Source organism: Charadrius vociferus, unplaced genomic scaffold, assembly GCF_000708025.1.
Source record: "Charadrius vociferus isolate BGI_N301 unplaced genomic scaffold, ASM70802v2 scaffold776, whole genome shotgun sequence".
NCBI lineage: Eukaryota > Metazoa > Chordata > Aves > Charadriiformes > Charadriidae > Charadrius > Charadrius vociferus.
The window spans coordinates 1,362,780-1,376,881 of NW_009648775.1; the positions used below are offsets into that span (position 1 = coordinate 1,362,780).

The following is a 14,102-nucleotide window of genomic DNA, read 5'->3' on the forward strand; positions in this document are numbered from 1 at the left end:
AAGAAAAAAACCGCCTTCCCAGCAGGGAAAGCTGCTCTGAGCGTGGTGCACAGCAGGCACTGGAGCCCTGGCTGATGTCTCCAAAGGAGATGGCCCCAAGGTCCCGACACCAGCCTGCCCCTGGACCTACCCTGCTTCTTCCCCTCGCCTTTGGTGGAGCACATCACCATGCTCCTCCTGATCATCTCCGACTACTTTCACAGGCTTTTTCACCCCAACGTGGACAGCCAGCACTGCAGTGACAGCTGGCATGGGCACAGCACTCCGTGACCACCCTTCCTACCCATCCATGCCCCTCCACACAGCACCAGAATACCCTCAGCTTGTCCCCGTGTTCCCCCAGCGCCAGCCATTCAGCTGTGACAGCGGGGTCTTGAGGAGCACAGGCAGAGCTGCCTGCCAGCATGGGGAAGGACAGGCAGGGGCAGGGACTTACTCCGCCGACTTCCAAAAGTGCCCGGGGTGGGAAAGGCGACGGTTGCGCTTTGGCAGTTTCTCCAGCATGTCCATGAGCTTGGTGAAGGTGGGTCTCTCCTCTTGCTCGTAGGCCCAGCAGAAGAGGAGGATGTCCTGCAGCCACACAGGGTGAGCACGTGAGCAAACAGAGCCAGTCCCTCACCCACCACAACCCCCACACCCAACATCCACTGTGCAGGGACCCCATTTTCATCACTGCATCCTTGAGAAGGGGTGGGGGTTGGGGTGGAGGGGCTGTGTCCATCCTATGAGGACTCCATCTCTATCACCACATCGTGACGAAGGGCTAAGGTGGAGGGAATGTGTCCATCATATGAGGAACCCATCTCCATCACCACATCCTGATGAAAGGCTGAGGTGGAGGGGATATGTCCATCCCATGAGGACCCCGTCTCCATCACCACATCCTGATGAAGAGCTGAGATGGAGGGGATATGTCCATCCCATGAGGACCCCATGTCCATCATCATATCCTTGAGAAGGGCCGGGGTGAAGGGGATGCGTCCATCCCATGAGGACCCCATCTCCATCACCACATCCTGATGAAGGGCTGGGGTGGAGGAGATGTGTCCATCCCACAAGGACCCCATGTCCATCACCATATCCTTGAGAAGGGCTGGGGTGGAGGGGATGCGTCCATCCCATGAGGACCCCGTCTCCATCACCACATGCTTGTGAAGGACTTGGGCGGAGGGGACATACAAGCTGAGCTGATACTTGTGTCATAGCAGCAGGACCAAGCCTCATTGGATGGGGAGGGAGGGAGGGACCCCTTGCTTTTTTGCTGGCAGATCCTGGGCAGCACAGAGTGTTTTTCAGAGACCCTCCACCCAGGGCATGCACCAGTGGGGCATGTTTCCCCCTCCACGCACACACACACACAGAGCTCCAGCACCTGCCCCACACCACCTACCGAGATCTCCTTGCCCATCCCGATCTGGCTGAGGTTGGGCTTCATCCCTCTTCCCACCTGCCAGATTATTGCCTCCGCTGGCTGGGTCTTGAAGGGCCATTCCCGCGCGTGCAGCTCGTACCAGATCGTGCTGTGGGGAGACAGTGGGGATTAGAGATGGGAGGAGGTGGGAGACATCCCGCGGAGGGGCCATTGCACACGTATCCACCATCTCTCCCTGCCCTAAAATCACTGACATCCAGGAGATGCTTCATTCCGGATACTCCACCTGAGGTGCTCAGCGCTCATTACAGAGATATCACCTCTCCCATTTTCCAGATGGGGAAACTGAAGCTGTCAGCTTGACCGAGAGCAAGCCACCTGCCTGGCTCAGCCCCCAGTTTAGACTGGGGAAGAACCTGGCCCGTGGGGCAGGAGGATGGAGGTTGGCGGGGAGCACGGGCAGAGGTGTGGGCAGCGGCACGGGCAGAGCCGCTAGCCAGCCTGTTACGTCAAGTGGGGATCTCCCACCGGGCTGCAATAGCACCTCGTCCCGCTCCCCGCGGAGCAGCTTAATAGATGATGTGGGGGGTAAATATGCGGTCCAGCTGCCGGGCTGGTGTTTCTAACTCCGCCGTCTGCTCCAGTTGCGCAGGGCAGCGAGGAGTAAGGAAGGACAAGCCCAAGCATTCACTTTCAGCTCCCACTTTTCCCTTTTTCCTCTGCGAAAAGCACTCCAAGCCGCAAAAAGCCGTCCAAGGTACGGCACGAACCATCCCTGGCGCCCTCACCGGGTGATGGCACACGTGAGCCCGCAGCCATCTGCCACTGCACCGCTCTTATCGCTAAGCCAAGCCCTCCTTTCCGTGAGGACTCCCAAAACCAAGGGAATATCCCAAAACAAGGGCGTCTCCGGCCGAGCTGGCGGCCGCCCCCGCAATCCTCTGCCCCCGCTACCACCTGGGAGTTTTGCATCCTTGTTTTCCGGCACCCGGAGGCTGGAAGAGCCCCGACTCCCACAGCGTTGGCCCCGATTTCTGAGGCAAATTCCCCGGAGCTGCTTTTCTCTTCAAGGGATGCCGTCACAGCCGGCTGAAGCAGCAAGAAACGGGGTTAAAATGGCGTTGGGGTGGAAAAAAATCTGATGGAGGGGGTCGGATAAATGAAGGATCACTCTTGGATAGGGGGCTTCCTGATTTTGGAAATCAGCTCTCCTGGTTTGGGAAAAATACGCACACTTTGACTATAAGTCTCCAAAAATTTGAATAGTGTGAGATGCCTGCTGGTGCTGCGGGCGCGGAGGAATTGGGGGGGTGCTGGAAAGAGGCAGGTCCCGGTGGCAAAGGAAAAAGATTAGGGAGGAGCGGGGATTCTGAAGGTGCCCGAATGCATCCAACGCAGTTAAATTCCAGTTTCTAATTGGGAGTTCGGGGCTTAGGTTTTCACCTTCCCGCTTTCGGATGCATCCAAAATATGTGGGCTGCGTTTCCTGGGGTATGGATGGTGCCACGGAGAGCGGTCTGCTGCCTTTGCACGAGAAGACCACGCATCTAATATTAATTATTGCTGTTATCTCTCTGGCTTCGGCGAGCGAACACCGCCAGCCTCAGCCCAATGCTCCGCACCGCCCTCACACACACTTTAATTTAACATTTCTGCCGTCTTCTGGAGCCTCTAAAAGATCTTTTCCTCTTGCTGTCACTGATCCTCAAATCCCTACAGGGAAGCGGCGATGGCAATAACCCTCCGGATCATCCAGGAGCCTCCTGGGCTCAGCGGAGGGCAGCAGAAACAAGAAAGAGGAAAAATGTGGGAAAATCTTTTAAGGCAACTCATGCTTTACATAAGGGCAGAGCTCACACTCAAAAAAATAAAGGAAAAACCGACTAAGTAACTGATTCCCACTTAGTTCAGTACAATCCCTTAATTACTTCTTTTTTGTTGTTCTAAAGTTATACCTCGGGGAGGGAAAAAAAAAAAAGCCAGACCCTTTCAGCTGTAATTACTGCGGTTTTGATGGAAATATCGCCTCCGATAACAGCCCCACGCACGCTAATCCCTGCAGCCTTTAAGGTATCCATGAGAAAATTAATCCGCTGAGTAAAACCCCCAAGCCCTACGTCCGCCTCGAGAAAGGTTTTATCAAGGCGTGATAGGGCTCCGAGGTGGTTCGCTGAAGGAGACTCATCAATTCTCCTCTTCTGGGCTTTTTTGGCATCTCCTTCCCCCCCAGCAGCCCCGCCTCGCAGTGGCGGCCACCGCTGCCAGCCCCTCTACAGCTGGCTGGTGGGGAGATTTGGGGTGTCCGGGGGCTCCCAGACCTGTGTCCCCAAACCCTCTGCATCGCCAGCTGACATCCTGAGCATCTTCTCCTTGGTACCCGCCCCAGGAAGGTGCAGGGGGGAGGTTACACCACGCTGACGACCCCAGGATGCTCCAGACCCCATTGCCTGGATCCACCCCTGGTCCGTAGGTGAAACAGGAGGATTTGGGGATTTAAGGGGGCGGTTTAACTCAAAATTTCTCAAAGCGGGAAGGTGCTCTGAGCCCATCAATGGGGATTCCCACAGGCAGCATCCCCTCCGCATCCCCATCCCCTCCCGGCTGCTCAGGGCAGCTCACACCTGACACAACTGCGCCAGTTCTCTGCAGCCCCCCCCCCCTCCCCGTCTCCCCGTCTCCCCGCCGCAGGGACTCACCCCAGTGCAAAGACATCCGAGTGCGTGGGTACCACGGAGGGCACGGGGCGGGGGGGAAGGACATCACCCCCATGCCACCAGCCAGCAGCCCCCCAGCCCTCCCACCCTCTCCCTGGGGCATTTCAGCTTGGTTTTCCCAACAGCATCCTTGCAAAGTCGGGTTTTAACCCTGCTCTGAGACACGCCAGCACAGTGGCTTCATGCCTGTTCCTGCCAGGTGGCAGTGCACAATTTGGGCACAGGATGGTGGCAAGGAGAAGTTTTGGGTCCGCCGGGCTGGTGATGGGAATGGAGGGGCTGCCGGGGCCCTCGCTGTCACCATTGCACCAAAACACTTTAAAAGAAGAGGGGGCAAAGCGTTACCTGGGGTAGATCCCACCAGCATTGACCCCTGAGCTGGCCCCACTGTGGTTTGAGCAGGAGGATGGACTGGGGACCTCTAAGGGTCTCTTCCAACCAAACCCACCCTATAGTAATGGCCCGGAAATCTGTGTTTTCAGCTGTTTGGCCCCAAACAGCCCCTCCAACCCACCTTCGTGTCCAAGCCCCCCATGCCATCGCCCGTGGGAGCAGCCTGCCCTCATTATAATCACCCGCTCTGCGATAAATAGCGGCCGATCCTCGCTGCGACATTGCTCTTAAATCCCAGGTTGCCAGCCAGGAATTTCACTCCATCTTTAATCCCCCTCACCAGCCCCTAAACTAACCTCAGCCGGCTTTTCCTCTACCTCCTCGAGGTCCCCCTGCTCGGGGGCTCATTAGGGTCCTTTGGCCAACAGCTGAGGATGACATTGGTTGTTTCTTCATCCTTTCCATCCACCTAGGATGCACCGCTGGCATAAAAAGGGTCCCCAGGCAGGGAAATGGGCAGGGAACACCGGTGGTGGTTAACATGTTAAACAGCTTGATCATATGTCCGAGCCCAAATTCAGCAGCATAGTTTCACAGGAGGTAACAAAAACTGTCCCGTGTCACCCTGGGCGAGAGAAGGAGGAGCCCACCATCTCGTATCAAGGGATTTCTCCCTGTTTGTGCTTGAATGCCTTCCTGAAGATGGGGACGTGCAAGGGTAAGGGATGGCTGTGGGGTTGCTGGGGCCAAAATGCCAGAGCCCGTGTCCCAGGGGACACCATCCAGGCACGGGCATCTCCATCCAACCCCCGAGGCAGGATGCAAAGCTCCCACTGCAATCGCCGATTCCTTGGCTGACTTTTCCCCCCCACGGCTGCGTGCACACAACACGCACAGTCCCAAGATGACGCAGTCCGAATCCCCCCGTCCCCAGGCATCATCCCCAGGCATCACCCCCAGGTCTGGCAGTGACCAGAGGAGGAACCCCCTCCCTAGGGAAAGGATGCTGCCAGTGCAGGGGATCGCTGATTGAACCTCCGTGCCCCCTCCGGACTCTCGACGGCTCCTCTTCACCCCGCTGCGTCGGAGCCACCACCGCAATCAGTGGCTTGGGCGAGACACGGACCCTCCAGCCCGGGGAGCCACAGGCGAGAGCACTTTGGCGCAGGAGGGGAGGCTTTCAGCTCCCCAGCCGGCTCCTGCCGCCGTCCTCCAGCCCTGCCTGGCTCTTAATTACAAGCTGGCATTAAGCACTGGGGCAATTAGAAAAGACTCAGAGGAGCTCGCTCGTCCTTCCCTGTGTCTACGATCTCCATCCCTGGGCAGGCGGTGGGGAGCAGGATGCAGCGGGCAGCAGTCAGATCTGCTCCGTTGCCCTCAGCAGGACCAGGATTGCACCTGGGGCTTTTAATTTTGCTCCCCCAAGTCGCCCGGTGCTGTGATATCCCAGGAGCGGCGTTCAGGCTCATCTCGGGATGCTCCGGGGACCAGATTTGGCTCCGCAGCTCCCGTGCAAGCCCAGCCTCATCCCTCCGCAAAGCTCACCTGCACCCAAACATGCAGCTACGGGTTTAGGAGCGTCCAGCAAGGAGGGATGAGCTTTAATGCAATGCCAAAACTTGGTTTAATTACAGCAATTTGAGGTTTCACGACAAAAAGTTTGCCTGACTTCATAACCAACCTGGCCGCTTCCACGAGCAGAAAGCAGCGCAATCAAACAAGCATCATCTAAACCCACCGAAGGACAAGCAAAAGCAAGAGCAGAAGAGCTCTTCAGACTACTCAAGACCCGCCCCGCGCTCCTCCTAATTACAGAGCAGCCCTACCAAGCCCAACAAGGTCTAAATAGAAATAAATTTGGTTTCGCCAGGATAAGACAGCGGATTACAAAGTCTCTGCAGAAAGTATTTTAGTTGCTTTGGCCATCTCGTTGTTTTCAGCAGCGCAAGCGTGTCACGGCACGCACGGACGCTGCAAACTCCATGTGCCGGATACCTTCATGAACTGTCGGTGAGCCTGCTCGAGGAGGACGAGGAGGACTTTTAAGTCATGTCTTTCTTTTTAACCCAAGCAAAAACAGGCAGTCTGTAGTTCTCATTCACGTCTGAAGCAACATCACCGTCCTTAACTCGACCTGCAAAAATTTGCTCCCATCTCCATACGTGCTTGTCCGTCCAAGCCTCTGAGGACCCAAAGCTGGGCTTTATCATCCTCCTTCATCAGAGAGAAACCAGAACCAGCAAAAAAAACCCACCCTGAAAAGGGAAATCAGACCTGCAGACACCCACTGCTTCAAAATTCACAGTGACCGATGACCACGAATCCCCACCTTCTCTCAGCCCTCCACCGCAGAAGACATATGTGCCACCAGCAATCCGGGGCAGCCACACTGAAAGCTCCTTGGGGCAGAAATTTCCCCATTTTCTCCAGTTTTCTAGCAAAACACTGCTCATTTCTGTCAAGCCTTGCATTTCTGACCATCCTTCTCCTCCTGAGTAATCTCCTGGACTTTACCCCCAAGTGAAACCCCAATCTTGAGCAGAGATGGCCACGCATCGGTTCCCCCGCATCAGCTACCCCGTTTCCCCAGCACCTCATCCCTCATTTTATCTCCAGAGCATCTCTAACCTTCATAGCAAAAGTCCCTGGCAAAATCTGGCCATTTTTTTTGCCCAAATCCTTTTCCCACTGCTGGAATGAGCTGCCACCTCATCCTGGCAGGACCTAAGTCCCCAAAACCCCTGCCCAGCTGCTAATCCGGAGCCAAACCCCACTTCTCTGCTGCGGGGAAAGCAGCAGCGCTGCTGGATTTCTTGGGTTTCCTAAGCTTTTGGCCAAGTTTGTGCTAAAACCAGATGATATTTATACAAGCAGAACGGAAAGGCTGGCTGCCCGCCTCGCCGCGAGAGGCGTGGGATGGAGAGAAGCAGCCGTCGCCTTTTCCTCTAATCCTTCGACGTCGTCACACACGAGTTAGAAAAAAAAAAAAATACCAAGTTTCCAAGGTACTTTTTATCTCCTGATCGTCTTCTCCACAAAGTGATGATCGGCCACGACAACCTCTTCGGTGACAAACCTCCATCACGTGGGGTGACGGAGAGCGAAAGGACCAGAAGGCAGTTACGGCGCTGCCGGAGGAAACCTGCCCGAGCTGCCGGCACTGATAACGCCGCGCTTGGCCCGTGCTGCTTCTAACACAAAGGGTTTAGTGAAAAAGCTCTCTCCCGCTGGGAAAAGTCAGCAACGCTTTTTTTGTTTGTTTTTTTTTTTTAGTTTTAACAAAAATGAAAAATATAATCTTTGTTCTTTTTTCCCCCTTTTGTGTTTCCTTTCCCCCCCCCCTAGCTTTGCTTTTCTTCCTTTCCACGGCTGCCGAAACTCTTTGCCCTGCCGTGCCTACAGCTGGGAAACCTCCCCAAGCACTGGGAAAAAAAAAAAAACAAAAAAAAAACCAACCCCAAACCCATTTAATAAGGGACATTTACCAAACGGGCTTGGTTCCAAACCCAAAGAGACCAAAAAAAATATGTCACAATGCTGTAAATGTCCCAAGCTGGGCTCTCATTTTCTCTGTGTCTTGCTCCATGCCCTGGCTCAGTGCAGACACTGCGGCCAGATGTCTGCAGCACCCAAAAGGTCACCGGAGCGGCTGGGGGAAGGCACTGCTCGACCCAGGCTTGGCTGCACCGCTCATCGGGCCAGAGGCAGGAGATGAAGCAGATGCTGAGGGGATTTGTAATGGTGTTGGGGAAAGGCCAAGGAAGGAGCCATCTTTGCTGGCCCTGGTGAAACAGAGCCCTAGGAGCATCTCCCGCATGGCTGCAGGGTGGTTTGGCCACGGAAATGATGCATCCCGTGGGAAAAGATCGGGACCAAGAGACCCTGCCGGCTCCTGCCTCTCTGAACCGAGCTGCCGAGGACTCGCATGCAGCATCACGCTCCATCCTACCAACCAAAAGCAACTCTGCCTTTAAACGCTAGGTTTAAAATAAAATAAAATTAAAAAAAAAGAGAGAAACAAAATCAAATCGCAACGAGCTGCAACTTCTGCACCCAAGAAGCAGAGCAGTTTGTTTTCGCCGCCCGGCGCCGAGCCCCGACCCACCTCGCTGCCGAAACCCCAGCCCTGCTCTCACCATCCCCCTGGGGCTTCGCACCGCAAAGCCAAAGCCAACACCGGCATCTAGCGTGGAGCTGTGCTTCAAGGGAGCACCGCTCGTGGGGCAGAGGGGTTTCTGCAGGAGCGACGCGTCTCGCTCTTTTCCCAAAGCAAACCTCCTCAAAAGCAAAAACCCGAGAGGTGAGACGGTGACATCCCCGGGGCAGCCCCAGGATGCTCAAAGGCACCTTTGTCCTCCTGTCTACTGAGGCTGCAGACCCATTTGCAGAGGAGGTTTTTGGGCTTCCCTCCTTGTGTCCCCAGCTCAAAGGGGAGCTCTAGGGCATGCGGAGGAATCCCAGTATTTCCACCATGCCATGTCCTACCTGCCCGCTTGGAGAACTCCCGAGATGCTGAAGAGGCCAAAGTCCGTGATCACCACCTTCCCGTTGTCATAGAAAACATTTTTTGACTTGAGGTCCTTGTGAAGGATCCCCTTGGCGTGCAGGTAGCCCATTCCCTAGGACGGAAGAGAGAGAAAAACACCCCAAAATTGCAAAAGCAGCAGAAACAGAGCGGGATAACGCCAGAGCGGGGGCAGCCCCACCGCTGCCAAGACAGAGAGAGCCCGGCTACGAGCATCCCCGTGCCGCAGCAGCACGTCCATGCTACCGAGCTACCGCTGGGCCCCAGCCAAAGGCTGCACGTCCCCCAGTTGTCCCCGCAGAAAGGGCAGGTGTCCAGGGGTCCCCCAGCTTGGGACGGACATCGGGTGGCGCTGGCGTAGGGTGACGGGATCATGGCGTGGGCGTCTCGCTCTGGGCTGCCACAGCGCCCGCTCGTCTTCCTGATTAATCGGTTATGCAAGAAAAATTAGCGGCAAACCAAAGCGGCAGCCGCTTTCCTGAAATCCTCCGCTGAGAAATTGATGATGATGATGTTTTCGCCTTTGTTTCTTTTACGGGGCTGAGAGCAGAGGGGTAATAAGTCAAAGCTCTCCATCACCGCCGCTGCGTCCCCTGGCTGAGCCATTAGTGCTTCCTACGTGCACACCGACACCATTAGCCTGGAAACAAGCACCTCGCAGGAGTCCTGCCTTAATTCTTTTCCCCTAGGAAAAACTACTTGGTGGTTAATTAAAATTATCGCTAATGATGCAAAAAAAAAATAAAAATAAAAAGGCCATGGGTGGGAAATCCAAACTCGCCTGCGCCAGGCTTGTTTAGCGTCGGCAAATCAAGCAGAATGCCGACAGCTCCATGTGGCGGACGTTCAGCTCAACGGGATAACCAGCTCCGGGAACGGGGAGGGCGATGAAAGCCATTTATCCTGACTTCAGCAGGGCTTTCGAGGCTGTCTCACTTTTCATTCTCATAAGCAGACGAGGAGGAACTTGGTGCGGAGGAAGCTACTGAAGGATAAATGCCAAATGGACCAGCAAACTGTCACTTAAGAACAAATATCGGTTGTCCATCACTGACATGGGGGAATTTATTAACTGGATTTCCACGGGGGTCTGTCCTAGGTCTGATCTTTTCATGCATCGTCATTAACCGTGCGGGCAGGGGAACAAGAATATATTAAGTTTACAGCTGATGTGGAGCCGGGAGGCACAACGTGAATTCAGAAACAATCTGGAAAAATTGGGAAAGTAACCTGGAAAACCCACAAATCCTCAAATGCAAAAACCCAGGACTTGGGAAAGATCCCGAAGGTGCCGAGGACATGCCAGCAGCGCAGACCCGCGGGGGCTCCGCTCCAGGGGCAGCCGGGGACAGCAATCACCCCAACCCAGCAAGTCACTGGGGTTTAACTGCACCCCTCGGCCGTCACATCCCAAAAAGCCTCTGCTGAGGGATGCTGGAGGAGGGAAAGAATTTGGATGCTGGAGAAGGGAAAGGATTCATGGCTGCGGCCGGCCTTGAGATGCCACAGCTGCAGCTGGATACCGGGACCACTCCAGGCGCTGGGATTAATTAGGGGTCCGCAGGTCCCAGCACATGAAATAATGATGAGGTTTAAAAATCTGCTTTAAAATGTCACTGTCACCTTCACGTAGTGCCAGGGTTGTGCAAGGAACAGCATTTCAATGCCGGGAGCCTGTTCCTCCCGCGAGGTGCGGCACAGGGCCCCGAGCACCCGTTGGGACAGGATGAGACCCAGCGCCACGGGGATGCTCCGCATCCCTCTCCCAGCAGCCGGGGGGTGATGGGAGCTGGGAGCAGGCAGCGAGGACTTTGCCTCTACGCTCCCACAGCACGGGTGAGAACGCATCTCCCGTGCACTCCTCAAACGCAGCCGAGCCTTCGCTGAAGGTATTTCTCCAGGAGCTCTCGGCAAACCCAAATCCCTCGCCTCGCTCCGCGGGGTGTCGCGCAGATCCCACTGCAAATTCCAGCCCCGCCGTCTTCGCCCCCTGGGATGATCTGTGAGAAAACACTCTCGACCCAGTAATGCCTTAATTTGCTCGGCTGCCCGGCGCGCGTGAAAAGCCAGCTCCCTCTGCCGGCTCCGCGTCTTAAATAAATTAACTTTCGCCTCCAGAGGATCACGGCATAACGGGAGCCCTTGCACCCGCTAATCCAATAAGCTTCATGGCTCTCCTATCGCACACGGGGACTCAAAGGATCAAGTCAAACAACTGCCACGACCGGGTAGGGTAGCGGAGCCGAAACCTCTGCTGTGGTCCTGCCTCCAGCTCCTCTGGGCGATGCTGCCCCAAGCCCAACCAAACCGAGATGTCAGGGTTGTCCTTTGCTTCTCCACACCTGCCACCTTCAAGTCCACCGAAACTGCCTTAAACATCTGCTGGTGGTTGACATGGAGAGGTGGGAAGGCAGAGAAACTCCTCTTCCTGGTGCCCACCAGCAATGGGCCATGTGTTGACATGGAGAGGTGGGAAGGCAGAGAAACTCCTCCTCCTGGTGCCCACCAGCAATGGGCCATGTGTTGACACGGAGAGGTGGGAAGGCAGAGAAACTCCTCCTCCTGGTGCCCACCAGCAATGGGCCATGTGTTGACACGGAGAGGTGGGAAGGCAGAGAAACTCCTCCTCCTGGTGCCCACCAGCAATGGGCCATGTGTTGACATGGAGAGGTGGGAAGGCAGAGAAACTCCTCCTCCTGGTGCCCACCAGCAATGGGCCATGTGTTGACACGGAGAGGTGGGAAGGCAGAGAAACTCCTCCTCCTGGTGCCCACCAGCAATGGGCCATGTGTTGACACGGAGAGGGGGGAAGGCAGAGAAACTCCTCCTCCTGGTGCCCACCAGCAATGGGCCATGTGTCTGGGGCACAGCACTAGGGTGATGGAGACCAAAAGGACCAGAAGGTGAGTACAGCGCTGAGACAAGGGTGTGATAGACCTACCCTGCGAGCAGGAGCTGCTGTCTTAAAATTCCTCCAGTGCTCAGGGGGAGGCTGGGGTCAGTACCCATGCCGCAGAGCTTTGCCTTTGGACCTCTGCTAATCCCTACGGGGACCCAGGTCGGACCCAAAGCCCCTCTGCCCTGCAGCAGGAGCACCCAACCCCGTTGTCCCAAGGAGGAGAGGATGCAGGGAAGCTGCTGGGGCTACAACCAGGTCTACGTGCATTCACGCTGATGTGCTTCAGCAGATCTCATGGGTGACATTCTTCACGGTGATGCTTTCATGTCAAAGATCCAGCGACGCCTCCCCAGTGCTGGTGGTGGCCTGCAACGCCACGAAGAGTTTGAGGTTTTCAACCCATTCCTAATGCACATGCAGCTGCAGAAGACAGTGGTCTCTTAGCCGAGTCCTCAAAACCCCAACCCACACGGAGCAATGTAGCCCGCGCAGAGAAAGGGGCTGAACCGAGCCATCACCTCCCGCTGTGAACATCTGGGAGGTGAGAACCCCGAGCACAAGAGCAGTGGTAGTCAGGGGGAAAAAGATGTGAGACAGACCTATGTGATGCTTGAGATGTTTGCTCAGGGGAAAAATCCATCTTTAAAAAGCGGAAAATACAAATCAGAAATAGAAAAGAAGCAGAGGCCCTCAGCTCTCAGACACACCAACTCATAAGCCTGAGCCACCACCCAGCTTGGGACATACTACAGCCCTACACGGGGCCGACAGCAACCCCCAACAGACCCTTCGCACAGGCAGACCTGCTGTGTGCCTCAGGACAGCGCACCAAAGGCACGGGGTTCATCCCTTGCGGCTTCCCTCCATCACCCCACGGTGGGGCTCGGCCACGTCACCCTTCCAAGACACCTCTTGCGATGCCCGTGCAGACACGGGCGGCTCAGCCAAGCGGTTAAGCCTCCGCTCAACTGTCAGCTCCTGCCCAGAGCTCAGAGACTTCGGGGGAATTTAAGGAATTCACTTTAAAAACAGCATGCACTTTGCAAAATCTGGGTGTAAATAAAGGCAGAATAGGCAATCTAATAAGAGAGCGCCTAAGCACAGGCAGGGGAACGGCACCACTGGGGGTGTATCGCAGAACACACTCTGGTTTATAACATGGATTTGGATATTTAAGGAGGTTTAAGATCTGCTAGAAAAACTTCTTTCTTTTTTTTTTTTTTTTCCCCATAGAAATATGTTAAACGTGAGCTCAGCCCCAGACGGTTTGGACTCGCTGGGGGTGGGAGGTGCCGGCTGACCTCGAGCTGGGCACAAGGTCAGCGTCGCCGCTGCCGGGGTAGTACATGTGCCAAATACTTTTGGTACCGTTTGGTGTTTAAATACATTTGGAACCCCGGTAAAATGCTACTCTGGCAGACGGCTCGACACCTCCTGGGAAAACGAGCCGTTGCAGACACTCGATGGGAAGCTCTCATGGCTCGGGACCCAACTTCTCGGCCACTTGACCCCGCCACGTGCGGATCCTCCCCGGCGTCTATTTATATGGACACGTCTGAAGTGTCGAAGACGCGCTTTGAGTCATCTCTGTGAAAGGAAAAGCTTTTTTAGCTCTGAAAAAAAACGTACGTGTGCACTGCCTCGTGGGACGCACAGCCCCCCTGCCACGAGCACAGCGGCACTGACTCCTCCGGGCGCCTTGGCTGCGGGGACGCTGTCATTACGGAGACGTGGAAGCCTCAGATCAACTACAGATTAATTATTATATTATTATTTTTTTTTTTCAAAGAGGAGAGGAATATCCAACCAGCAACTCACAGCAGCAGCAAAGCTGGAGTGAAACACTTGAATTTCCCAGGGGGAAGAGGAGCTGCAGCCAGGACGAGCCCCAAGCTCACTTCTTCACGCAGAGCCCGCGAGAAACCTTGCTGCCACCCCAGTTCAGCTCAAGAGAGGTCCAAGAGACATGGGGTTTAAAGCCAAGAGGTGCTATCCTACCCAACCTCCTCGGCTTCTTCATTGCCGCTCCCCGGAGCGGCTCGGCCAGGCTCTGGTCTGGATCCGGACCCTCACCGGGGCTGAGCTGCCCCCACACCATACCGTACCTTCACAATTTCTTGTGCTATCTGCCTTGTCTTGTTGACATCCAGGACGATTTTGGCATCTCTCACCACCGAGTAGAGAGTCCGTCCTTTGCACAGGCTGAAAGAGCAGGAAAAGGGAGAAGATAAAACCACGGTTTGTAAACCCACCCACCCA

At 55.4% G+C, this 14,102-nt stretch overlaps 1 protein-coding gene across 1 annotated transcript in view; it reads right to left on the minus strand.

Moving 5' to 3' along the window:
* Positions 1-432: 432 nt before the first annotated feature.
* The window catches only part of KSR2 (kinase suppressor of ras 2), a 77,744-nt gene continuing 64,074 nt past the window's right edge, over positions 433-14,102 (minus strand). Inside the window, exons 16-21 of the mRNA XM_009886745.1 lie at positions 13,949-14,045; positions 8,905-9,038; positions 8,525-8,694; positions 4,069-4,180; positions 1,391-1,520; positions 433-570 (exon numbers count right to left, since the gene is read on the minus strand). Of these exons, the coding sequence (XP_009885047.1) occupies positions 433-570; positions 1,391-1,520; positions 4,069-4,180; positions 8,525-8,694; positions 8,905-9,038; positions 13,949-14,045 (781 nt within the window). The remainder of the gene's footprint in view (positions 571-1,390; positions 1,521-4,068; positions 4,181-8,524; positions 8,695-8,904; positions 9,039-13,948; positions 14,046-14,102) is intronic.